This window comes from Polistes fuscatus, unplaced genomic scaffold (assembly GCF_010416935.1).
Source record: "Polistes fuscatus isolate 324 unplaced genomic scaffold, CU_Pfus_HIC Scaffold1, whole genome shotgun sequence".
Taxonomy (NCBI): domain Eukaryota; kingdom Metazoa; phylum Arthropoda; class Insecta; order Hymenoptera; family Vespidae; genus Polistes; species Polistes fuscatus.
Window position 1 is genome coordinate 11,416,936 of NW_025112997.1, and position 26,283 is coordinate 11,443,218.

General features: G+C 33.2%; 1 protein-coding gene across 2 annotated transcripts in view; it reads left to right on the forward strand.

Moving 5' to 3' along the window:
* The window catches only part of LOC122514700 (protein O-mannosyl-transferase TMTC2-like), a 248,262-nt gene extending 227,075 nt beyond the window's left edge, over positions 1-21,187 (forward strand). Inside the window, exons 8-10 of one of the 2 annotated variants that reach the window (XM_043631676.1) lie at positions 17,040-17,180; positions 18,451-18,535; positions 20,504-21,187. In XM_043631676.1, the coding sequence (XP_043487611.1) occupies positions 17,040-17,180; positions 18,451-18,535; positions 20,504-20,835 (558 nt within the window). In that variant the 3' untranslated portion in view covers positions 20,836-21,187. The remainder of the gene's footprint in view (positions 1-17,039; positions 17,181-18,450; positions 18,536-20,503) is intronic. The other variant, XM_043631685.1, reaches the window with a different exon arrangement.
* Positions 21,188-26,283: the final 5,096 nt, after the last annotated feature.

The following is a 26,283-nucleotide window of genomic DNA, read 5'->3' on the forward strand; positions in this document are numbered from 1 at the left end:
TATTTTTATAGATATAATGTATATATGTATTAAAATCTTCCGGAACACTAACACACACACATTATATAGTAGTGAACTGTCGACGAATCTTGGAGAAAATTAATCCTCCTATCTCACTTATTCCTTTATTTGAAATTAATAATAATTCCAACGAGATGTATTGTGAACATTTATGTATATATTACAAAATATATGGGCATAACTGTAGGGTTCTTTTCCGTACGTTACAATGAGAAAATAAATTTATATAATCATATAATCAATATACCTTGTTTCCGAAATCTAACCGTTTTTATATTATACGCGTTGTTATATGATTTTCACAGATACTGTTTGAAGTAACAACTTTTGGCAAATTAGCAAATTTTCGCATGTACTGTTATCACCAACAGAATGTACCCAAGTAATTAAAAATAGTGTTAACACAGCAGACAAAAAGTTCGTACATGAGATAAGAAGCTTACCTTCGTTGTAAATAGTTGAGGTAAGCAGTTAGTAAAGTTATATGAATATCTCGAAAACAAAAACAACTAAAATTCGTAAACAAGGTCATATCAGGAATATGATTATATAAACTTATTTTCTTATTTTAGTGTTCTGAAACCATTCCTGAAATTATTCCATCATATTTTGACACCCTGTATATATTTCTATTTTTCTAAATTGAAATCTTAAAGCGAGATTTTTTGTTTTTCTTTCTGAGTTGCGTCTTCAATTGTATTTGTATTTACATGAAAATGAGTTAGCTTACAAATTTAGTAGCACGGAACATACAATATATTGAAATTCATAGATATTAAATTGACTTAATTTAATGTTGAAAGTCTTACAATTAGTAAAAAATACTTGACTATTTCTATTGTATGTGTGTATATACGTGCACAAACATATGAATATTCATACACATATGCTGAATGACAATGTGGCATTGACAAATTTTCAAATAAAAGTTTTTAATCAATTTAATAATTGATCGAATGAATACAATTAATTGACTTTACTAACAATATTTTTAATTCTTTTCGTTAAAAGAGACAGTGATAAATAAAAAATTTTAGCTTCTCTAATTTTTTCATTCGGTATTAATTTGGATGAAAATAGCATGTAACTTCATCGTTACGGACAAGTAGCAATGAGATAAAATTACGAGAAAAGCTCATGAATATTCTCACGAATGAAGCTTAAAAAAGAAAGAGAAAAGAAAAAAAAGAAATTATTAATGAGAAACTCTTCTCTAAAGTCGGTTAACACTTTGATTGAAGTAGATACGGATATAATTCTACACGTTTGCGCAATTTTCAAACTAAAGAACTAAAAATAAAAAAAAAAATAAAAAATGCGACCAAAGAATATAACATTGTTAGCGTTGTTATTATTTTCATCAATAAGGGATTAAATAATTGCTTACAAAGATTTTTCATTATTTCTGAACTTCTCGTTAATGTAGCCAAACAAAAAAGAACATTAATATTAATATACTCTTATGTATGAATACTAAAAACATTAAATTTATTGGATATTATGGATAAAAAATTAAAAAGTCTTTTATGATAAATATTTCAAGATATTACAAAGATTATATCGATTAATTCTTGCTCGTATTCTTCTCAAACAACGTAAAACATATGATTAACAAAGAACAAAGAACTATTATTACATCCTCGATAACTTTGTACCGCAAACGAACTTTGATGGGCATGCATTCATTTATTTTAAAAATCTATACAATACTAAAATAATATTGTGATTTAAGGAGTTAGATAGATTGCGGTCGAAAGATATTCTAATCGATATTCGCGATAAGAATAGCAAGAGCATCTTATAGTTAAAATCTTTGTTACACTTCACTTATTACAAATTAACATGTGCATTTCCCTGCAAATACAATTAACTGACTTTACTAACAATATTTCTAATTCTTTTCGTTAAAAAAGACACACACACACACACAGTGAATACAATTCATTATATAGATATGCTATTATGTAGAAAGTTAATTATAACAATTCATTAGTATTAATTAATTTTAATTACATTACTAATGTAAAAATTACCATACGTACCGATTTAAATATATAAAATAATAAAGAAATAAGACCCATTTATTAACAAGTTAATTTCGTAAAGTAATCAATATTTAAGAATGCATAAGACTATTAAAAAGTTATTCTACCAATTATACTCTCGAAAAAATTGAAACATACGGATATATCCTGAATGGTTTTGCTTTCAAAAAAAAAATGAGAATAATCCTTCGAAAATGTCTTCTCGACGATAATCGCAACGATCTCCGAACTAAAGAAAGCGCATGTCGGATCAAAGCCCTACTCTTTCGCGTAACAGTTTGACTGTTCCTTTTGTCCGAATGAGAAGAGTGATCCCACGTTTTATACGTCGTTTTAATAACAGCATTCCTTTGTACCGCAGTGTTTGAGTGGCTAATTAGGTGCTTGCAGCCCACCGGTCGGCGTACAATGCTGCTAGAGGTAATTTTACGGTCCCTTCCTTCTCCGTCTATTCCCTCGTTTTATCTTTCTTTCTCTTTCTTTCTCTTTCTTTCTCTCCCTTTTCACATACACAGACACATACACATATGTACATTTATGCGCATGGCCGTTTATTGCATATGCTTGTTTCCTACGTTCCTATGGGATAGTAGTATGCTAACTTCACTGTACCAATGTATGCTCCAATCTTTGTTTTCTCTTACTTTCTCTTTCTCTTTCGCACATACGCGTATACATACACATACACTTATACACACATACTAGTTCACATTCACTCGAATTCACATTTCGTCGGACCGTCTCGCAATTTTAGCGAGGCAGCAGCGATGATCCCTACCCTCTGGCACCTCCATTTTGTCGTAACTCCGTCGAGGGCTCGTAGAGTAGTCCTCAAAATTTTTCTTTTTTTCCTTTTTCCTTTATGATGACATCTCTCTCTTTCTCCCTCCCTCTCTCTCTCTCTCTCTCTCTCCCCCTTCTCTTGGAAAGTTACCGGGTGGCTTTGCAACACGACCTTGTCATGTCCTTCCGTTTCTCCCTCGTCGTGTGTTATAGGGTAGAAAGGGATATTTTATGCTTCGTTTAATACGTTACCTCACCTAATAAGTTCTTCCGCGTTATCTTAATGCCCGTTATACTTGTTATGAATAAATCAAATTCCAGATGTCCAAAATAAGATTTATGGTAATATAGATATATGCTATAAAAGATATTCGCTATGATAGATTGCTTTTAATTTAATATTTGGCAATACGTATTATTGTCTACAATATATATTGTAACTAGCCTTCAATGGACGAATAATTTTGAAACATTTTCCATCAATCAAAATATATTAAATTAATTATAAATATACATTATTTTTAATTATCAAATGAATTCTATTTAAACGGTGCACTTATTTAAAACTCAACTCATTATAAATATATATTAAAAACAAAAACCTCATAAAAAAAAATTAAATTATGTCTACATTTCTACTCTATATACTTTTTTATCATCATCACGATTGTCATATTCATTTTATCACAAATATCATCCAACAACCTTGTTATAATCGATGAAAAGCTAAACGTTTGTGGTAAATCGCAAGCGCTGAGAGAATTTAACTGGGATAATGCGAGTAGGTGAACACGTTTTTTGAGATCCACCCGGCGGCGGCACTGTCAGTACGGGACTTCGAATTCTGTTGAATGTCAAATCCAACTCGTACTCAACTCGACGGGTAGCCATGCTTTGCGTTATCTCGCCGCATTCACCGCGCTCGTTTTCTATACCCGCGATTTCGTGATTTTGCAGGATTAAAATCTCCCATGCTTTTTCCCTCTTGTTTCTTTTTCGTTCATCTTCGAAAATCCATTCGTTCGAATATCTACCGAAAACATGAATCAACGCTCGTTGGTTCGTTCGTTCTCGTTAAAATGTTACGAATGAAAGTGCTTTTACTTCTACCTGACACTGACATGTATGTTTTATAAATTTTGTTCAAATTTTTATCATCCACCGTCAAAGAATAAACAAATTAATCAATTGTTTTGAACATCACAAAATAAAACTTTATTCCGGATACAGAATAGAACTTCGATCGTGTCCATGAAAATTTATGACAGATATAGTATAAATCCATTAGCAAGCATGACGTTTTGATCAATTTTATAATGTAATACTTGCTTGGATATTTATCAAATGTTTTTTCTGGAAGATATTTATCACCAATTTATTTCTAAAAGGAAATAACATGACTCCTGAAGTTTCCTCTCAATACCTAAAGAAACGAATAACGTTACAGGCATTATCGACAACGGTGGTACTCATAGATCAAAATTAGATTCGATTAGAATAAAAATAATTAGTTATTATTCTAGATGACCTATTAAGGAAAAAAACATTATGCTTTTCAACAGCGGTAACCTCGCTCGGCCTCGGCTAATGCTTTCCCGAGGACCAGCTGAAATACACCGAGACGCTTTTAAATTACAAGCTAGAAACCTCGTTCGCCCACGCCGCCTCCTTCACCGCTCTTCTTCGTTTCTCTTCCTACCGTTCTCCTCTTTCAACGTTTTTGTGTGCAATTTTAATTTTAACGCAAGCCATTCCCCGGCACAGCTCGCCACGGTACCGGCGCACTTTAATCTTCCAGAAGAACGTCCATTGTGTATCGTCCTACTCGTATCCATCTCTCTCTTTTTCTCTCTTTCACTTTCTGTTATGCTCCTTTTATCTCTTCTTTCCTTCTTCCTATCTCATCTTTTCTCTTTTTCTTTCTCTTTTGCTCACTCGCTCGTTCACATATAGTCTAGTCGCCTATTTCTCACACTCTTAAATTTTACCGTATACCATACACCTTTGTAGGAGAAAAAAGAAAAGAACTATGTATAGAGAACGAAAGATAGAGAGAAAAAGCCGAAAGTAGCAAATTTTTACAACGACGTTGTTGTTACCAAGCAACGTTCCCATGAATTAAAACATCTTTTCTCTGTTTTTTTCTCTCTTTTATCTCAACAAAATATACAACACCTCGTCTCCTCCATCTCATCCTTTTTTCTATCTTACTCTTATCTGAGATATTATAGTTTCGTTTCCAACGTATTCACAAAGACTACCCAAAAAACTAAATTGCTTTATTATATATGACAACTAAAATTCCTTGTCAGCCTGACTAAAAGTAGTGCTTCATGAAACTAGATTCGGTCCTTTTCTTTTGAAATATTTATCCATTTAATAAAGTCGACGTCATACAGCAAGAATATCGAAAGAGCGATCCAGAATAAACAATCGTCTATCTCCCTTCTTCTCTCATTCTCTCTTCCTTTCTTTTTCTCGATCGTAAATCTCGAAAGAAATAAACGAAATGGAATTAGTACTTTATTTTTCAAATTCTGAGCGTTTTTATATGCACCATCGACCTTTCTTGTATATCGTAATTCCAACTGAAGATACTCCCAATTAAACGAAAAACAAGAAAAAAGAAAATTAAAAAAAAAGGTTTAACAAAAAGACAACTTCTAGAAGAAGACGTCTTAAAAACATGAGAAATTCGAAATGATTGAGAGATAAAGACGCAGATAGTAAAGAAAAGAGCTATGTACTAGTTTTATGTAAGGAAGACAAAGGTAAAGGATAGAGATATAAAGGAGACAAAGAATAGAAGAGAAGGTTAGTCGAATCTAGGAGAAATTTAGTTCCCAAAACGAGGGTCTAATCGTCAGCACGATATCTCTCTGGACTTTACGAGATCCCATGTACGACTACACACACACACACACACACACAAAGAAACATCGAGTTACACGAATAGACCAATAGCTACGAAGAGACAGAAACATACACGCACTCTAGAAAATACGAATATACCCATATCCACACAAACACACACACACCCATACAAGCTTACGTTAAAGTACAAACACAGTTAGTTCGACTCTCGGTTACATACAAAGGCCGTGGGGTAAAACATCGTCGGCAAGATTACACCGGAGTTTCGCCAGTTTCCGATGTTTTATCGAGATGGTCCTTTGCTCCCTCCCTTCCCTTCTTTCTCTCTATCTTTCTCTTACTCCTTTTCTCCTCTAACAGGACAACGAGAATTCCAACTGAAACACACTGCCTCATGGAAAGCCGGTTTGGAACTCGTGAATAATACCGTGTCCTCGTAGAAGTACCGACTGAAAGGAATTAGGGTAGTAGCGGTGTTGTGGGGTGGGGAGAGGTAGTTTGTCCGGATGGTATCGAGTAAGGCTCAAATTGGAGAACGTGTCGCATAATCCTTTCAATACGGACAAATCCTTCGACGTGCAAAGGATTTTCCACGCTCCCCGATGAAATAATCGTTGAGCTCGATTGATTCGTTTCATTCCGTTGGATAAAGGAAATAGTGAAAAAACGAATGGGCAAACGAATAAGCAATGGTCTATCAAAGAATTTGCAATAGAAATAAAGTTTCTTTTTTGTATTTGTATGTACAAAATATTTTCTATCCTTATTGCAAATATCGGGTCAATTTTGTTGTATATTATCGATAATCGTTTCTACATTGAGCAAAAATAATCATTTTACTTTTCACATTTTCAAACGAAGACAATATAATATAATGCAAAAAAATATAAATTATCATACGTTATCGAAAACATGTTCCTTTACGGTCGATGAAATTTTTGAAACGTTTTAATCGTAAAAGTAAATGAAATTTCGACTAACGATAAAGCGAGAAAGCGTTAATCGATCAAACATTTAGTATGAGAATAAGATCCAAGAATTGCGCCGTAACACAAATAGTAAATATCGAGATAAAGAGGATATAAAGTTATAAAGAGAAAGATATATGTATATGGTTCATCGTTGATAACCGATCGTAACGGAAGGAACTTTTTGGCGCGAGTCTTTTGACATCCAATAGATAAAAAACGCTAGATATGAAATAGGTCTTATCATGTCCAGTGAGTCGATACATTTTTCTTTGAATCGAACGTATTTAAAGAAGTCGCAAAATTGTTGAAATATAACGATGATGTTAAATGTAAAAATAAAACGAGAGAAACAAAGAAAGATAAGTTTCAATTTGAACGAAACTCGATTAATGACCTTCACTGACAAAACTTATATCAATTGTCCTATATGTGTATGTGCACATACATACGCACACATACTCTCTCTCCCTTTCTTTCCTTCTCTTTTATTTTATCCATTTCTCTTTCTATCTATTTATCTATCTATCTTTCTTTCTATGAGAATATTTTCATAAGACAAGAAAAGATGGAAAATATAATCCGATATCCATCATTATCGAATAACGCAAATTACCTAAGAGAAAAAGATAGAGTCTTAGAAGGCAAGATCAAAACATACTTATGCTCTGCCAATCTCAGATGATTTATCGAGACAACATTTTTCACTTTCGCCGCGTCAGCAGGGTATTATTGATAAAGTAAACTTTTAAGACGGTTTCTAAGGCACGACCGAAATCGATTTATCTATATTATGAGCTACTACTCTACCTATGAGTAAAGAAGTTCATCTCTTTCTGTATGAAAAAAAAGTAAGAACTTACATGCCTACATAAAATCCTCATTTCGTTTTTTAATTTACAATTATAATGTTCATTCGTTTCTATAAGATACTTTAATGGTAATACTCATAATATACATTATATATGTGTAAAAAAGAATTACCGAAATTGTAATATTCATTATATAATACTTACAGATTTTTTATATTATATCTCTTATTGGAAATAAATTTGTACATTTGTTGATATTGAAAATTGTAAAAAGCACTTATTATTAGATGTGCACTTTTAACACACACACAATTTAATTTATACACACATTTTTGAACTATACGTGTAATTGCTCATTTATTTTGCATGTTTACTATATACGTTATTATTGTATTGTATAATTTAACTATATATACAGTAGATTTTATATAGGGTATTGAGAATGTCGAATAAGGTAAAACGATTGTTGAAATATCCTAATTCTTTATTATATTTATTAGATATCATTTTTATTTTATTATAAAACAAACTGATAAAGTATAATCTAATATTTGACAAGTTTTCCGTTCACGCGTAATATGAGTTTTGTTTTAATAGAAGGGAAATCGAGTGGGTAAGAAGCCCTTCCGTTTGATTTGATATACCTTATTTGCGTCCCATCGTTGGTCCTGATGCAACATGAACGGACACTCGCATCTAGAATCAAAGCACGAAGGGAGCCTCGCGGCGTCTATCGGATTATACTCAGCGATTAATCCACTAGCCTCACAAGCGTAATCAGTCGCTTGATTGTTCTACTCGAAGGGTTGCCACCGGCTTCGCTTGAATCTTCTCTCTCCCTTCTATTCCCCTCCTCTACCCGACTCTCACATCACAAACCCTCCAACGCCACTCGGGGCTATCCGCGAGAACCGATTCGTATTCTGGAAGGTGTCTCTCAGAGACAACGTGCATTTATTACTAAATTAGAGGAGATCTAAGCAGAATGCATGATTTCCCTAATTCTACCTAGGACAACGTCGCGTCCTTTTCTATCTTACGACGAATAGCAAGTTCATTTCCATGAAACGTTCTAAATTATCTCCTCTCTGTGTTTCTACTTATTTTATCTATAATTTTAACCTTTTTAAAACTTCCTACGTTTAATCTGACTCAAATTTGTAAAGATTTAGATATGATATTCGTATTTTCGTTTTTAAGAAAATTAAATTTCTTATCGATGAAAAATTAATGAGAAATCGATGTAATTCCTTTAAATTAAAGATATCGAATATTTATATTTTTTCGTTCAATGTATATTTATTTTTTGTATATGAATCATACCTTGCATTACTTTACGTATTATTGATCAATTTTGTGCAAATTTTCGAACGATTTAATTACATAAAAATATACGAAGAGATAGAAGCACAAGGATGGAAACATATTCATTACAATAATTGTTTTTTATTTTTATATCTATTCACAAAGAACACAAAAAGTTCAAATTTCAGCCTCCGTCTCGTATATTTTTCATTTTTGTTTCCTTCTTAAAAATATTCTCCCTATTTAAGTATTGAAACGATGGGAAATAAGAGAAAGATAAAAAGCAAGAAAATTCTTAAGAAAAGAATTTCTTTCTACGATTCTTTGGATGGGAAAAGGTTCAATTTTAGTGCGCGTCGAAGTGAAAGAAGAGAAGGCAGTCTAATGATCGTCGTTTAAAAGTAGTAGAGCATCGAAAGATTCAACGAGTAATCTTTTCCTATCTGATATAGACGAATTTAATTCGAATCAGGGACGAAATTATCTGTTCATCGATTGAAATCGCTAAAAGACGATTCGACTAGCAGGTGTGTATTATACTGCAAAACGCTTTAACGCAAGCGTTAAACAAAATTACCATCATTTCTTTCTATTTCTCTGTCCTTCTTTATCTATCTTTCTCGTTCTATCTCCTTATCCTCTCTTTCTCTCTCTCTCTCTCTCTCTCACACACAAACACACTCTCTCACACATACCACTTAGGATTCACTTAAACTTCCTTACGGCTATCTCTTTCTCTTTCTCTCTCTATCTTACTTTATACGTCCTTCGAAAACAATTAACCGTGTAATTTCCTTGCTCGATTTGCGACATTAATTGTTTGCCCTCCAAGCCGAAGGAGGGCGGAGCTTCCTGACAGACGCAAAGTTCTGCGAGAGGAACGATTCACTTACCGGAAAGTGTCGTTCCAGAGACCAGGAACTAGTATTACGTTCTGAATCAGCGTGACTTCCCGTGAGACCGTTTTCCATGTATAATAATTGCGCAATTAACCGGACCGCATTCCCTTCGTCCATTTCTCTCTCTCTCTCTCTCTCTTTCTCCCTCTCACTGCTAAATTTCTTTAACCCAATGATTGTGGTAAAAAAAGGACGTATTTCTTGAATTAAAACTTTTAAAATATAGATCAAGAGTTCCTTCGATAAGTTCGAAAAATACCCCTTTTTTGTTGGTAAATTCGTGTTTGGTGTTTTTTACCATTGAATTCAATTCTCGAGAACAAAATTGAAGACAACAAATTCGAATCGAGGGAACGAGCGAAAAATTGATTCACGTCACACCGTGCATGATTAATTAAAACCGATACGTTGATCGCGTTGATTAATTGACGCCGTTGGTACGATCGATACAAAACGAAATTAAATTAATTTACAATTAATTATTCGCACGTGTTGAAACGACGAAACATATTTCTTTTGTCGTTTGAGCGGCTCGATTGATGAGAAACTTTCATAAAACAGTATCGAAAAGTAAACTAAATTATTTATATGGAAGGACTTTAATTTTTTTTGTAATCTATTTATCATTCATCCGTTAATCCCCGAAGAGTAGTGATTTTAAAGTAAAAGCTTGCGATAAACCATCTCGTTTATAACATTTTTAAATTTTTATTCTGATTTTGTATAAAAAAAAAAGGTTTATTTTGCGTCAAACACTGGAATTTTTGAATATGTCGACAATATACTGAAAATATATAATAAAAAGTTAAAAATTAGTCTCTGGGCTATCATTCACATATATGTATATATATACGTGGCATGTGAGAGTGAATACAAAATAATCAGTTTTTTTTGTCTGTTAAATCTATCACACGCGAACCAAAAACAATCGAATAAAATCGTTTACAATATATAGTTAAATGTCCGATTTTGTTCTTTTCGATTTTATAATAAAATTATTATTTTATATTTTTGTTTAGTTAAAAATGAAATTGAATATCAAAAAGAATATAACAAAGAAAAAATCTTTCTGTAGTCACGTGTAGCTCGACAGGAAAGTCAACGTCCTTTATGAAATGTATCCGTCTATTGGTATTTTACGAAAGATAGGTGATAAAGAACAGCGATAAGTAAAAAGGACGATCGCCGACCGCTGGTCGAAAGCAAGAAAAGAAAATTCGACACTCTCTCCGCGACGACCCGAGCGTCAAGATCGAACATTTCTTTTGTATCTTAACCGTTTCTGTATCTCGAAATATAACCGTTTATTTTATTCTTTCTCTCTCGTGTTAACGATTTATTTGTGCCCTGTTCTTATGTTTTACGTTTGAGTTCGGCATTCCTCCAACCCCGCTTCCAAGTAGAGAGGTTATATTTCTACACATATTTATCAAAAAGAATGACAAAATGTATAGTTAAATTTTAGTAACGCGTAAAGTAACTTATGAAATGGGTTGAAGGGCCAAGAATCAAAGATGAATATATCTGCCATATCGTCATGGTGGTTGACCCTTTCCACGTTAACCGTGCTTAAGCGAATACGCAAAACGCAGGGTCCCGCGTTAATCGGATTATTCTCAGCGATTAGTCTCCTTGCCTATCGCAGTCATGCTCATGCACATTCGTTTGCGTACGTTTGATCGAGTCTCTTGTGTGGGTTGTACGTGTGCGTGCCATTTAAAAAAAATATTATTTTATCTATCAAACCGTATGGAATAGATACTTTTTATTAATATATAGGTAGATATGTAATAGTTTTACGAACAATATTTATTATTATTATTTCATATAATAATTATTGAGAAGATAAGGAATTATAAATATAAGGATAAAGGGATAATAATAATACTTATTAAACAAATACAAATTATGCTAGATATATTATCATGATTATTTTTAATACATTGAATCAAGAAACTAATTGTCCCTTGATGTCACGAATTATGCCGTTCTTAGCTGTTCGCATGTACATACATCAAACGCGTCTTTGCGGTCGTTTTCGAGCGTACCAACCAGCCGTCTAATTACAACGCTCCCCATTTCGTCGCTCTAATTGTTTATCCTACATCCTTGTACGAAGATACATATTTACGAGAGCAGCTAAATCGTACTTTTCGTACGAATGAGCACGTAGAATAATAGTATGTACGATATATATATGTGGATATATGTATTGGATACAAAAAAAATTCTACACTTTATATTATATTATTGATAATGCATAGTTCTTGTGTTATAATAACCATCTCTGTCTAGATCTCACTAACTATTAACTTATATACATTTTTTACTGACTTTTTTACACAATAAAAAACCAGTTCTGTTAAAATAAGTTTTGCATTCTTTTAAAACAAAAGAGGTAAGCAAGCATAGCATTTAGCTTTAATGATTATATTTAGCAAATACCAGTTTATTAATTAGCAAATTCATATTCAATTTTTATAAATTAATATTTTGAAAATGTTATATATCACCCACATAGTTGTATATCTTTTACACTTTTATCATTTTTTTTTTCCTTTTATTATTTACCTGAAAACTAATGATAATTTTTCTTTAATAAATGATTCTTCCATAGTAAAAATATTCTTTTCGATAAAATATTAAAATTCATACGGTATAGATATAATGTTCAATACATGTAAATAATAACGATTGAAAATCCATGAACTATATAATAAATGTGTGGTAAATTTACAGCGAATATATAGGAAAATAAACGACGATGTAAAATGATTGGTGTGTGAGAATGTGCATTAATTATCTGTTATTACCAAATTAGTGCGAACCCGTCGTCTTGCTATGCGCAAAATTCATAACGTTGGAACGTTCGCGAGTTAATACGAGTAATGACACGTGAGTAACGAACGATCGAGCAGTCGTAGTTGCTAGCCCAGCTTTCGTGTCTCGTTGTCGTTGTCGTTGTCGTTGTCGTTGATAACTCCCACGAGAAGACGAGCTAATTATATGTTCGTTGATTCATTCGTTTAGTCGGTGGCGTTCGTAATTACACTGAAAAGTCCTCCGTCGCTAATTCGCGATTGTTAATATCGTCGAGAATAGCGGGAAACGATATAACGTGTTTTTTATTTGTTTTTTGTTTAAATTTCATCGTTTATATGTATGTATCTTTCATTTTTTACGTTATTCGCATTTGTTTGTTCGCAAGATTATTACGAAAGGATCGACATTTTGTGTTATCAATGTTCACTTTTCAAATAATAAATATATTTTTACAAAAAAACAAAGAGAGAAAGAGAGATTGTCACGTATTTATGTTTACTAATGAACCCGATGATTTCCTTTTAATTCTATATATCAGTGTGTGTGTATATGTTATCGTTAGAACGAGAAATCCGTTAATTCATGAAATAATCAACTAAATCATGAAATAGCTTTATTGACCTGTTAAAGTATGAAGGAAAGCAGAATTACATACTTTAATTAAGTAATATACGAATTTACAAGAGGTCAGTAGTATAGGTATGAAATTGAAATTTGATCTGTAGATTAGATCCAATATAATAGCACGACTAACAAAACATTGGTTTCCAAGGGAGAGGAAGAGATAACAATGGATAACTACGAGCATTGTTGTAGGAAGAAAAGCAGACTTTATAAACGGGTCAAATTTCAATCTCATATTTTAACCATACGACTCTTGTGAATTTATATATAGACGTTATTTTCTACAATTACTAATTTAAGTGAATAATAAAATTCTTTTTATATATTCATCCTATGAACGCCTAGTTATTTCGTGTAATACCTAGGGTTTTCATAAATTATTTAAATTATGCACTTTAACGGTAACATGTATATACAGGGTGATTCACTAACTCTTGCCACCAAGATAACTCCGAAAGTATGATAGTAGCAGAAAGATTTATAGAACGAAAGTTGCATGAAAAATTCGGGAGTATATGATAGATATATAGATATATAAATAATGCGAAAAACACGTAGATCTGAACACTTGGTAAACGTTATCCTCGTTTTTCGTTTGTTCTGATCGATTCTCATTCTGTCGCATGCTTTATTGTCTACGCCTTTCATCGATCGTCATGAAACGATGTCACGAGACACTCGTGTGCGTGCTAGTATGTTTTTTTTCTATAAAGGAGACTAGAGCAAGTTTATATGTTTCTTATTTTTTCATTTTTTTTCTTTTTTCAATTTTCATTTTAATTAATTTCTTAATAAAAAATATACTAAAATATACTTTAATCTTTTCTTTTGACATATCGTAAATGAAATTTTTGAAAGAGAATTCATAAAAAATATATAAATAAATGTTTATTCGATGAAATTAGAGACTTCTCAATTTATCCTACTGTGGGGAATATTTTTACGTATGTAAGATATCTTAGCATGATATTTTTTTATTACACCAAATACGTTGTTTTAGTTACGTTGATTATAATATTTATACAAAAATACAACAATAAAGCGAATTAAATACATACACTCGTTTTTTCAAAAGACGCCGATATGAGAACCGTTATAATTATTTTCCACGAATATAATCAAGACAGAAAAAAAATACGAAGTAAAAAGGAAAACAAGATGAGTTTTCTTTCCTGGAGCACTTCAGTATTCTCGTCGTCGTTATCGATGATTATATGATACAACGTACGACGATGATGACGAAAACAATGATGACGGAAAGAATAGCTTGAAAAAAGTTTCTAATAAACAATACGAACAATGTAGGAATCGATATTAACGACAACCCGGAGAAGAGATTTAAAAGTAAAAGTAACATTCTAAACATGTTCTCTATGTCGTATATTTAATACACAATATGAAAGCAAGAAATGAAAAAAATAACAATAGGTAGATAAATAGATAGGAAGAGAGAAAGAGAGAGAAAGAGAGATAGCGTGATATGCTCGCAAAACGTATCAGAAAATTTTTCAAATGGCTGGTCATATATGCACATGCGCAGATACGTACATACATTATCTTCTCTCTTTCTCTCTTTATCTCTCTCTTTCTCTCTCTCTCTCTCTCTCTCTCTCTCTCTTTCTATCTATCTATCTCTTGCTGCTTCACTCGCACTATACAGAGTACAATAGGTAAGCTACGATCGATGGTAAACCATTAGCATAATTAACTGCGTGTCAGACACGTGATATATGATGTAACCGCTTTTATCCGTCGTTACACACAAGTATACGCACGGTCAAGCAAAAAATACCAACGCTAGGAAAATAATGAAGCCCCCGAGAAACGGAAATGACAGCAGGTAAATTCGATTTTTTTTTCTTTAAATTATAAATATGATCGAATAGAAACCATCAGTAAAATCAACTCCTTGTCGGTTTAGTGCTTGTCGTTTCGTTATTTTTGTTGTACGCACTAATGGTAATATAGTGATAGCTAATATGAGAAAGAGAGAAAGAGCGAGAGAGAGAGAGAGAGAGCGAGAGAGAGAGAGAGAGAGAAAGAGAGAAAGAGCAAAGATAAAGTAATTTCAAATATTGATGGGAACACATTTCTTTGATGCAGCAATCTTCGACGAAATAAAAAAGAAAGAAGAGTAAACGTTTTCAACAAAATGAGACAGAACAAATGGTATGAGACGCAAAATGATAGTGACAAACAGATATCGATTGAAAAAGCGATAATGACGGTGCATTTCTGCAGTGGAACAGTGAATGACTTGTAAGCCTAAACGCGACCGCGAGTAACATATTCGAAAGCTAGTCCAAGTGAATAATAACCGAGAACAATGCGTACGATTACTCTTCTTTTCCTCTCTACATTTCTTTTATCTCTCACTTATTCAAATTTCGTAAAATAAATTCTTTGAAACACACTTTTCGCACTAATTCTTTTTTTATTTCGTCCTTCGAAAATATGTCCTGTTACTTTCGAAAAATTAAAATAAAATAAAAATTTATAAAAAAATGTTCTCTCTCTCTCTCTCTCTCTCCTCTCTTTCTTTCTTTCTTTCTTTCTCACTTTGTTCTATAAAAATACCTTTTATTAACGTTACCAGTTGAAAGTTTATATTTTGTTTTAATCTTTCTGAAAATAAAGTAATTGAACATATCTATCTCAACATGGAGAATGTGAATTCCAATTTTCAATTGCTTTAAAAAAATTGAATTATTGTGTAAACGAAGAACGAAAAAGAGAGAGAAAATAGAAAGACAATTAGAAATTTCTGTGCGTAAACGAACAAAGATTGATCGAACTTATCATGATGTGCTCTTCATTACTTACGCGAGATCAATACAGATGATTTCATGTTAACCTACATAATTAGTCGAGGCGAAACGTGGGAAGGAAAGAATGAAAGAACGCGTGAAAGAGAGAGAGAGAAGATCCATCGAATCATGGAACAATTGAGTTGGACAAGAGCGAGTTCGATAATCGATCTTTCTCGTTTCATCCTTTTTTTTCTTTGACCTACCATTTGTCTTCTATGTTAGCGAGTGTTCGCCCACGCCTCTCTTCTTCTATTATTTTTTCTCTTTTATTTCTTCTTCTTTCTTACTTTCTTTTTTTTCTCACACGTTCAGCGTGAACAAAATCATAAAAGTTTTAGCCTACAAGTTCAAGACGCCAAGATACGCGTTCTACCGGTCTCCCTTTTTGTGTTCTCTTTCGGTCCAATAACAAAGGCAGTTTCAGTGTTGGTTCTCCGTAACGCTACCCCGTACTCTACTTACGAAAACTCCTTTCGATCGTGTACGTGAGAGCCGGATCCTTGAGTTTCGTTGGCCATTAGCGGCAGCCGTCGGCCCTGAAAATCAGAAAACTTCTTAACCCGATTTCTCCCCGCGTCTCCTTCTCTTTTTCTCTCTCTTTCTGTTTCTTTCTCTCTCTCTCTCTCTCTCTTTTCTCTCTCTCTCTTTTTCTAACCTTTTCAGACCAATTACCTTTTTCTCTGCGGATTTATCGCACGCATTAAAATATTAGTCCAAAAGTTAACTGCGCGCAATGTGATCTTTAAAAACTACTCTTGGTGGTCTTTCGATTTCTAAGAAATCTTTCATTTTTCTTCTTCTTTTAAGAAGGAATTAATTAAATTTTAATAAAGTTGAAAAAGATGCTATATAGTAAAATACGTACCAAGTAAAATTGATTTTTTACGATTTAGTGAGAAAGTTCTCTAAACTTTTGTAAAATTCTATTTACTATTTCAAATACTTATTCACTATTTTTAAAATATATTTGTAATTTGGTAAAAACCATCCCATAACCCCTCTACCCTTCTATTCGAGCGCCGTTAAAATGTAATTATTTGGTAGACGTAAAGAAAGATTGACTTGTCGCTTGCAGGGCGTTTACAATCTACTGGGAGAGACATTGTCGAGGCTGCAACAGTATGCCGAGGCCGAGAGGTGGTTCCAAGCGAGTTTGGCCAGCCAGCCTGATCATGTGCCGGCCCACATCACTTACGGGAAACTTCTAGCTCGAAACGTAAGTCGTTACTAGTTTTAAATCGTTTCCACCTTGTCGGATTGCCGCAAGTTGAGTTTCCAAGTCGGATTACGATCTGACTCACGTCATCCGTTGAACTTTCAACTTAGTAGCTAGCTACTCCAAAAAAAGAGAAAAAGAGAGATGAGAGAAGAATAAGAGAAAAAGGAAATAAAAAAGAAACTGAATGTCCATTCTGTAAAGTTTAAAACGATTTTCTAGAATGTATGTTTCGTGTCGATAGTTTCGTTCGAAAACGTTTAAATGTCGCGTTACAAAACGCATACAATGTCGACCGATCTCTCTCTATATATATACAATTGTATATTTTTCACGAATCATTGAACAAGAAAGTTAGCTCATCGCCAGAATACGTTTTGAAAAGAAATGGAAGATCGTAGAATCTTTCCTTAGAAAATTGATAAGCTCCGCGCGTTTCCTCGTCGATGTTCTTTAGTCTGATCACGTATCGACCTACATCACTTGACAAACCTTGGGCTCGGCACGTAAGTAGTTAGAGCTATTTCGACCGGACGAATGCGTCAATTGACCAACAGAATCTCTCGCACACGAACGTTGACCCACTCGCCTCGATTCTCTCAACAGGAAGTCTACGGCCAGACAAAGTGATTTCTATAGCACAATTCGTTTACGAGGAAAAACGCAGAGAGAAAGAGAGATTATCTATCGACTTTTCGAATTTATTTCTTTCTGTTAAAATAAAAAATAAAAAAGAAAACAGGAAAACAGAATTAATCTCTCAAGATGTACAAATTTAATTTAATATTTCTTTATTTTTAATAATAAATATTTCGAATGATGAACCTATTTTACAAAATTCTCACTTAAGTCATCAAATTTAATTTTGAAGCATGAATAATAGTAGCCAAAAATATACGATTTGTTTTGATATATTATCTTTATATATACAAATTTTTTTGATAAAAATTTTTCAAATTTCAAAAATAGATGATGAATTGAATTTTTGTTAATCCTTTACTAATAATAAGACCACTTTCGTCATAATTATTGAAATACGTAAACAAAAAAACATATGGATATATAATAAACATTGTTACATATAACATGTTATTGCCAATACCAAGAAATTCATTTTTTATGCTAACAATTTCCTCTTCCACTCCCAGCTTATCTTTTCCAACTTACTTATTTGATCAAATAGACGCTTGAGAAAGTAATCGAGTAAAAGTTTTTTCTTTTCGCAATGGACGTTCGAACAGTGAGCGCTGAAGCGTTCTTTTTTTTACAGTCAAGTCGCATCCTGGAAGCCGAGAGATGGTTCCTGAGAGCTCGTAGGTTGGCGCCGGACGATCCGAGCGTACACCATCATTACGGTAGGTGCAACCGAATACTGCTCTAATTAAAGCTTCCTTAAATCTATCGATGGGAAGTTCCTTCCATCTATTACCTTCACCAGCTTTCGATAATAAAGATCTTCTTAAATCATGGTCTAACTTTTCTTTTTTAGTTTTGTTTTATTTTGCAATTTCAATAGACATTCACGACATAGTTGATACAGGTTCTTCTTCGTTATTGGAATAACGAAATACTAATCCATCTTTTGTATCTTTTTCTCTCTCTTTCTCTCTCTCTCTTTTCCCATTTCTCTTCGAAATTGCAAGACCCCCGTTTTAAAGCGAAAATTTCTCATCTATTGTAACAACAAAATAATTGATTCTTGAGCATCCTACAAAATCGCATACAAAGAGGTAGTTGAGAATTTCTTCGATAGAAATAAGACGTCGGGACAAAGTGGATATCCGAGAATCGAGTAGAATCATTCTACAGGAAGCTAAAAGGAACAGATTCGCCATAAATACTATCATAATATTTACGAAAGGAGTTAGTAAAGCATGAAAAAGAAAGAGACAGAGCGAGAGAGAGAGAGAGAGAGAGAAAGAATGAAACGATAACAAATCGCTAGGAATAAGGAAAGATAATTTTAGACACGTACCTATAAAAATTCCTATCGAAATTTATTTCTTTTCACGAGTTTTTTCATTTATTTATATAATAAATGTTATATACTTCTATGTTTACATCACAAACATAATATGCTTCTCTATCTCTTTTTCCTTTTATAAATTCGATTTTTGCTTTAACGATGTGCGAAAGGTTTACATCATAGTACAACGAATTCAAATTTGATACATAAAAATTCCTATCTAAATTTTTATTTCCTTTCACGCGTATTCTCATTAATTTATTGAATCAATATTACGTATTTCTGTATACGTTTTACATCACAAGTATTATATGTTTTTCTCACTTTTTTTCTCTGTCCTCTCATAACTTGTATATTTGCTATAACCCTGGGAATAAAACTCATAAAATATCATCGGACATTGAACTCAAGTTCGACACATATCAAAATTTCTGGCTAAATATTTTTTTTCCCTTTCACATGTTTTTCGATTATTCATCGAATAAAATCTCTCTCTCTCTCTCTCTCTCTTTCTCTCTCTTTCTTTCTTTCTTTTTTTCTTTTTATAACTTCGAATATTTTCTTTTTTTTAACGACGTGCGAGAAACTAACATCATATCACCATAGAAAATAACAACGACGCGAAAATTTCAAAGAAAATACGTGCCATCGTATATCCTTCGAACAAATGTTTTCCCTATACACGAAACAATAAAACGCAGCCCCAAGTGCTATGCCCGAAGCTCGTCGTTATTTTTCATCGCTTTCCTCTATCGACGCTCGCGTTCGCGCTCGCACCATTGTTTTTCTTATCGCTCGTGCATTCATGGAAAAGTTTATTTGGGCGGGGATGAACGATACTCGCTACGCTGATTTACAAGTGGCACGTTACTCTTTTAGGTGATAAACTTTGTTCGGAAATAAATAGTTTTAGGTATTCGTTTGAAAAAATCAATGCAAACTATATCTCTTTATATGATGTGTTCAAAAGTAATACAAATTTAACTAAATCATGTTTGAATAGTAAATGATAAAACTAGAGGATACCTAAATTATATCTATCTTCGAATTCTAGTTTATTTATTTCCAGTATTTGTTAACAAAATACTCCAAAAATTGTGAAATTTCGTGTTGTAAGAGACTAGATAATAAGAAACACTTCTAATAGATTGGTAATGAATAAGTTATGTTTTGTACTATTACCATCGATATTTAACAGATGGCTAACTTCTTCAAACTTCATATTATTTTTCATAATAATATCATGATTTTGTCATAAACTAAACATATATCAGATGATCATCATTTAACACACATCATATTAAACTAATAAGATCTTAATATAATTATTATTAAGAAAATAACTTATATGCCTTAGGGATATTCCTGACGTCACAAGGAAGATTAGCAGAGGCTGCAGAGGAGCAGTTAAGAGCCGCGGAACTTTCAAGGTCGGACTATGAGCTCTCAGTTGCAGCTGCATCGGCTCTTCGACAGGCAGATCGTCGAGATGAAGCTGAGATCTGGTATAAGCATGCAGCAAATTTAAGGCCGCACGAGGCAAGAAGCCACACGAATCTCGGTGCGATCCTTCACTTAAACGGGAAATACAAGCAAGCGGCTGCTGCATATAGAGAAGCATTGAGGTTGCAACCAGGTGACGCCACGACCATAACGAATCTTCATAAATTGGCGGCTCTTTTGGCGTGACCGAACTACAATAATTACCATCTGATTTTTTGGTTAAGAGACGACCATCGTTGTCGTCATCACGAGGATAAAACTCGGCTATGTCGTTGTTGTTGTTGTACGATAAAAAAAAAGAACCACTCTATTCAAAACCCATCACCATTTATCGTCAACGTCGATTCCCCGTGGACGCTACAACTTTACCAAAAATCTATCCCCGATATTCGTTTGTATATCCGTCGGTGTGTCCGACGACGTCACGAAAACGAACAACTCGCTTCCACTTCGATGACGTCGTCATAACGCCGAGACTTGTATCTCGCCTGCTATGGTATGTAAAGAATAAAGCTTCAATTATTTTTCTCTAACATAAGAACGATCTTTTAGCGTCTTTTTACCTTTATTTCTACCTAAGATTCCTTTTTCCTGTTCATGAAATTAAAAATACAAATATAATTTGATCAATACAAGATGGAAATATGAACTATTATATCTGGTTAACACACAGATGTGCATTCTTCAGCGATACATAGAACTTTCTTTTTCACGAATCATATGTCATCATACAGAATATTTGGTCATTAGGATTTGTTGGACTTTTTCTAAGAACATGCGCAAGAATCAAAAATACTGTGCCATTATCGTTCGTGATTTAGACATTTGTAATTAAGCACGTAGTAGTCGAGAATTTTCCAAAATATATCAAATATACATTCACTTATTTAAAGGAATAAAAATGTTTTATTAAACAAAATCTTTCTTTTAACTCTATCAAAACTACTGTCATTATTATTTTCACTTTCAACGTTACTTAGTACGTCTGAAAACTAATCTGCGAAAAATTCTTCTAAATACTCTTCAAATGAATACTCTATTTTTTACTAATTGTTCGATACTGAATTGGAGTTTTAAAGCAAATTCAAAATCATTTAAATTAAATTATCATTATTCACAAAATAATGGTTTAACGCGTAAAAGGTATGAATTTTTGTCTTTACTACTTTTGAAAAATGCAAGATGTCGACTCACGTTTTCTATTTAAAAAATGAAAATCATCGATTCACGTTCCTGTCTTTAACGCTTAAAAAATGAAACACGTCAATTCACGTCTCCCGTCCACACTGTGTTAATATTCACATAACGCGAATTTATTTAGAATTTCGCTTCCATCATTTAACACCAAATCACTTGCAGTTGTAAATATAAACGATGTATCTTTTATTGTTAATGAATTCGATGTCATTTAACCACGTAACGCGACATTAAATTAGTGCGTGCAACGAAAACCACGTGCTCATTAATAAAGATTTTTAATTATTTATTATCTTAAATAATATTCTTATAAATATTTTAAATATTTATTATTATATTATCTCGAATAATATTCTTTATAAAAAAAAAACGCTATGAACATATGTTGAAAATAACTTATGAACAAATTAATAAGTTCCATGAAGAAGAAGATCGAAGATTTTATGGTGAGTAGAGAAAGTCATCGCGAAAGACGACAGAAATGCGAGAGGCATCGTTAAATTCAAAGATACGCATCCGGTGAGACGTAAATCAGCAACATAGAACGAAAACGCTTTGGTCCTAATTTCTCCGTGGTAGAGTTTCTCGTGATGGTAATTACCGTGGCTAGGTAAGTTCATCTAAGCGAACTAATATCCGTCCTCTAACCTTTCTTCTTCTTCTTTCTCTCTCTATTTCTCTGCTTAGTAAAGTTCTCTTAGAAACTCACGCTACTAAAGCTCCATTAATATCGAATCTATTTGCACGAAGGTACTAACTGGAATATTTAAGTTTACACTTTGAATCACACCCCCGAGCAAGCGTCGGTTGCTCCTCAAAAAAGGGGTAACGAAAGAGAAAGAGAGAGAAAGAAATAAAGATGGAGAATAGATAAACGGAATATGGAGCCACCTGTCGCTCCCTACTCAGAGACAGTTTCCGTAAACACTCGAGGAGTGCCACATCGGTTACTTACCTTTACTACGCGAAGAACTCGCTTCGTTATCTTTAAAGCAGAACGTCGTAGAGCCAGTCGAAGTATACTTCGTTAAGTCCCTTCAGCGCATGACGAATACCATCTCGTACGTTTCTTTTCGAACTCTTCCTCTTTCACTATCTTTCCATTCTTGTGTGTTTAACGTATTACCATCTCCTGTCCCTCGCCACCATCCTCCTCCCTTCATCCTACTCACTACTCTCTTTCTCGCTTTTTGTTCATCGCCGACCTACTTATCATTCGTTTACCTTACCTCCTTTTCTTTCATAAATCTCGAGCCATCGCTATCGAAAAGTTCCCCCTTCTGAGATTCGATTTATCTACGAAGAACTAGTCGACTCTGCTTCTTCCTTTCTTCTTTCTATTTCTCTCCTCCTCCTCCTCCTCCTTCTTACACTCCTTCTTCTTCTTTTTCGAGTTCCTGCAACTTCTTCCGCCAACGCGAACTTTCTCGTCTCTCGCTTTCTCTCTCTCTCTATCCCTCCCATTTGCAGCGGATCCGCCTATCTTGATTTCTATTCTCTTATCCGATCTTCGGGGAGCTATCTCGTCCCTGAATCCCTCGAAGAAATAACTTCTTCTTTCTTTTAAGATCATTTTATATATGCGTTTTGTGAACTCCTATCGGGTAGCAATAAATTTTCATACTTGCTTGCACTACAAGCAAGACTTGTCTTACGATGATGTCGAATTTCGAAGCTTTTAGAAATAAAAAGGAAAAGAAATTTAAAGTTGTTTCACAATATCTTTCTATTCATTCAATTTTAAATTATTGTTAATATTATCTGAAACGAAAATTGAGAAGAAACAAAACAAAGATTTGTAATGTTCTTTATGCTTAAAAAAGAAATCAGATTCTAATCGAAAGATATTGTTTTGTTCATCAAGCCCTCCTTCTTTTCATTTTTCCCCTTTTACGTTTCCCCCTTTGCGACTATTCGTACTTATTCCACCTTACTCTCCGTGACCGCTTCGTCTTCTATCTTCTTTTGTATTCCAACCCTATTTTCGTTTCCAACGAAAGAAAAGAGGAGAACCTGGAGTACAATAAAAGATGGGCACGCCGGATAGGAGAATGTTTATTATTCTCTAGAAGTCCCTAAGGATCTTGACCTGCCTACTCTGTCGATACAAAGAGCGTGCTACAATGTAAAACAACGAAAGTAGAAAGAGTGAAAAAGAGTGAGAAAGAAAGAGATAAAGAGAAAGAGAAAGAGAGAGAGATAGATAGAGAGAGAGAGAGATATTTTCGTTATTCTTTCAAGATGCGAAAAGCTTTGCTCGCGATACGTCTAATGATAACAGTAGTATAATCGAGAAAGAACAAAGAACCGGACAAATTTATTTTATGTGATGTATAACAGAATGTAACGTGCCAGTGTACTTTTTTAAGAAACAAAAGAATCGGTTCTGGCCAACCGATTTCATAAAAAAAAAGTCTTATACATCAATTGCTTAGGTATTTCCGAGTAAAAATGTATTTCAAATATATATTCAATAGACAGTTAAAATCGATATTTACACTTAAATATTTCGAATTATAGTTTCATTAATTCTCGTCTATTTCATATCACTTTCCAAATCTATGAATTAAAAACGATGATAAAGAGAGAGAGAGAGAGAGAGAGAGAGATGAATATATAAAAGAACCTTTTTAATAATAATAAATTTTCCATTTTTCATGAATTGAAACAAAAAATAGATCCATTAAAAATAAAAATAACGAAAAGAGTTTGAACATTTCTTTACGACGTGGCCATATAGGAACTATTTTAATTAAGACTCCGAAAACGGCAGGTGTCTAGTCTCGAAAAGTTCGCCGGTCATGAAGGAATTTATAGACGCGCGTGCTTATTACTGAGAGAAACAAGGCTGCTAAAGTTGTAATTATCTTTTCTTCATTGCGCATAAGAAAAAGAAAAAAGACATTGAGAGAAAGAGAAAGAGAAAGAGGGAGAGGGAAAGAGAGAGATGAAGAAGTGCTGTTTAATTCCGGCAAGCTGATTTTATTGCCGGATCGATAACTAATTAAGCGTCGTCTCTTAGCACTTAATAAAATAGGGCAACGAAGATGGAACGCAGAGAAGTAGGATAGACAAAGAAAGAGTAAGAGAGAGAATGAGAGAGAGAAAAGGAGAAAGATAGATATGAGAAAAAGCATGGATGATAGCTTCAGATGGAAGAGGAACATGACTAAGAGAAAGGAGAGAAATTCTTGGAATCTTTCCGTTCGAGCGAACAAACCCCTTTTCCTTCTCGTCGTTCACCACACTGATCGTTTCTGAAATGAATCGGTCCATTAACTACCATCCGTCACGATGGAAGGCAAACATCGAACGATCGGAAGGAAAAATAAAGAACAGAGAGAACTAGAAGAAAGCAACCTACGTATCTCAATGATATCAACGGTGATAGCGTGTTGAGTTTTCTTTCGTTCAAGTCGATTGCGTCAAATCAAAGTAAGTAGGAAGGTAGATAGGTAATGTAACTGCTGAAATGCTTTTCTTTGATCCTTTCATCGAGTAACGAGCTTTCCCAACAAGTCCACACAACTTATTCTTAGATATTTTATAAATAATCGTTTATTTCATGCTAACAGTCGTCGCGTCGTCGTGTTCTCGAGATAAAGTCAAACACATTGCTTTACTACTTTGCTCTTTCAAAAAAAAGTATAACTTTAAAAAGAAAGAAAGTGTTGACCTTTTTTCAATTACTTTCTTCCATTCTCCTTGAAAAGACAAATTTTAGATTTAATATTACTTTCTCTAATTGTGAAATTTTCTAGATCTTAGAAAATTGGATTTTTATTTGTTATTAATCTATGCATTTTTCGGGAGATGAGAATATTTTTGGCTTAGCTATAGTTATTGTTATAAATATTCGAATATCATGTCACTCGATAACTATTTTCTATCACAAATAATTATTGAGTTATTCAGACGATCTGCTTTAAATACTTTCCTTAAAATGATTGCTATAAAATATTGGATTCTCCTCCGTAGTCTCTAGACTTAAATCCTATTGAAAATTTATGGAATTATGTGGATCGTCAAATATGAAAATCACTTATTAAAACGAAAAGGAAATTAAAATTACTATTGATCCAGGAAAGATCATATATTTCATTAGAATATCTCAAAAAAACATTATCTCTAATATACCTAAATGTTTGTATTAAATAATTAAACAAGATGGCAATCGAATCAATTATTAAATTATCGACGATAATATGTAGTAGTAATTGTTTGTTGAAATTTTTATCTGTTTTTTTTTGTTATTGAAATTGCTTCTATATTTAATTAAATTCTTTCGTTATCTCACTTCGCAAAAAACCTATTTTGAAGTATACTATGCTCTAATGCATTATTAATAAAAAGAAATATTTTTAATATAAACATATTATTATGTATTATAAATGTAAAAGATTAATTTTTTCGTTCATATATTTTATATTAAAATTA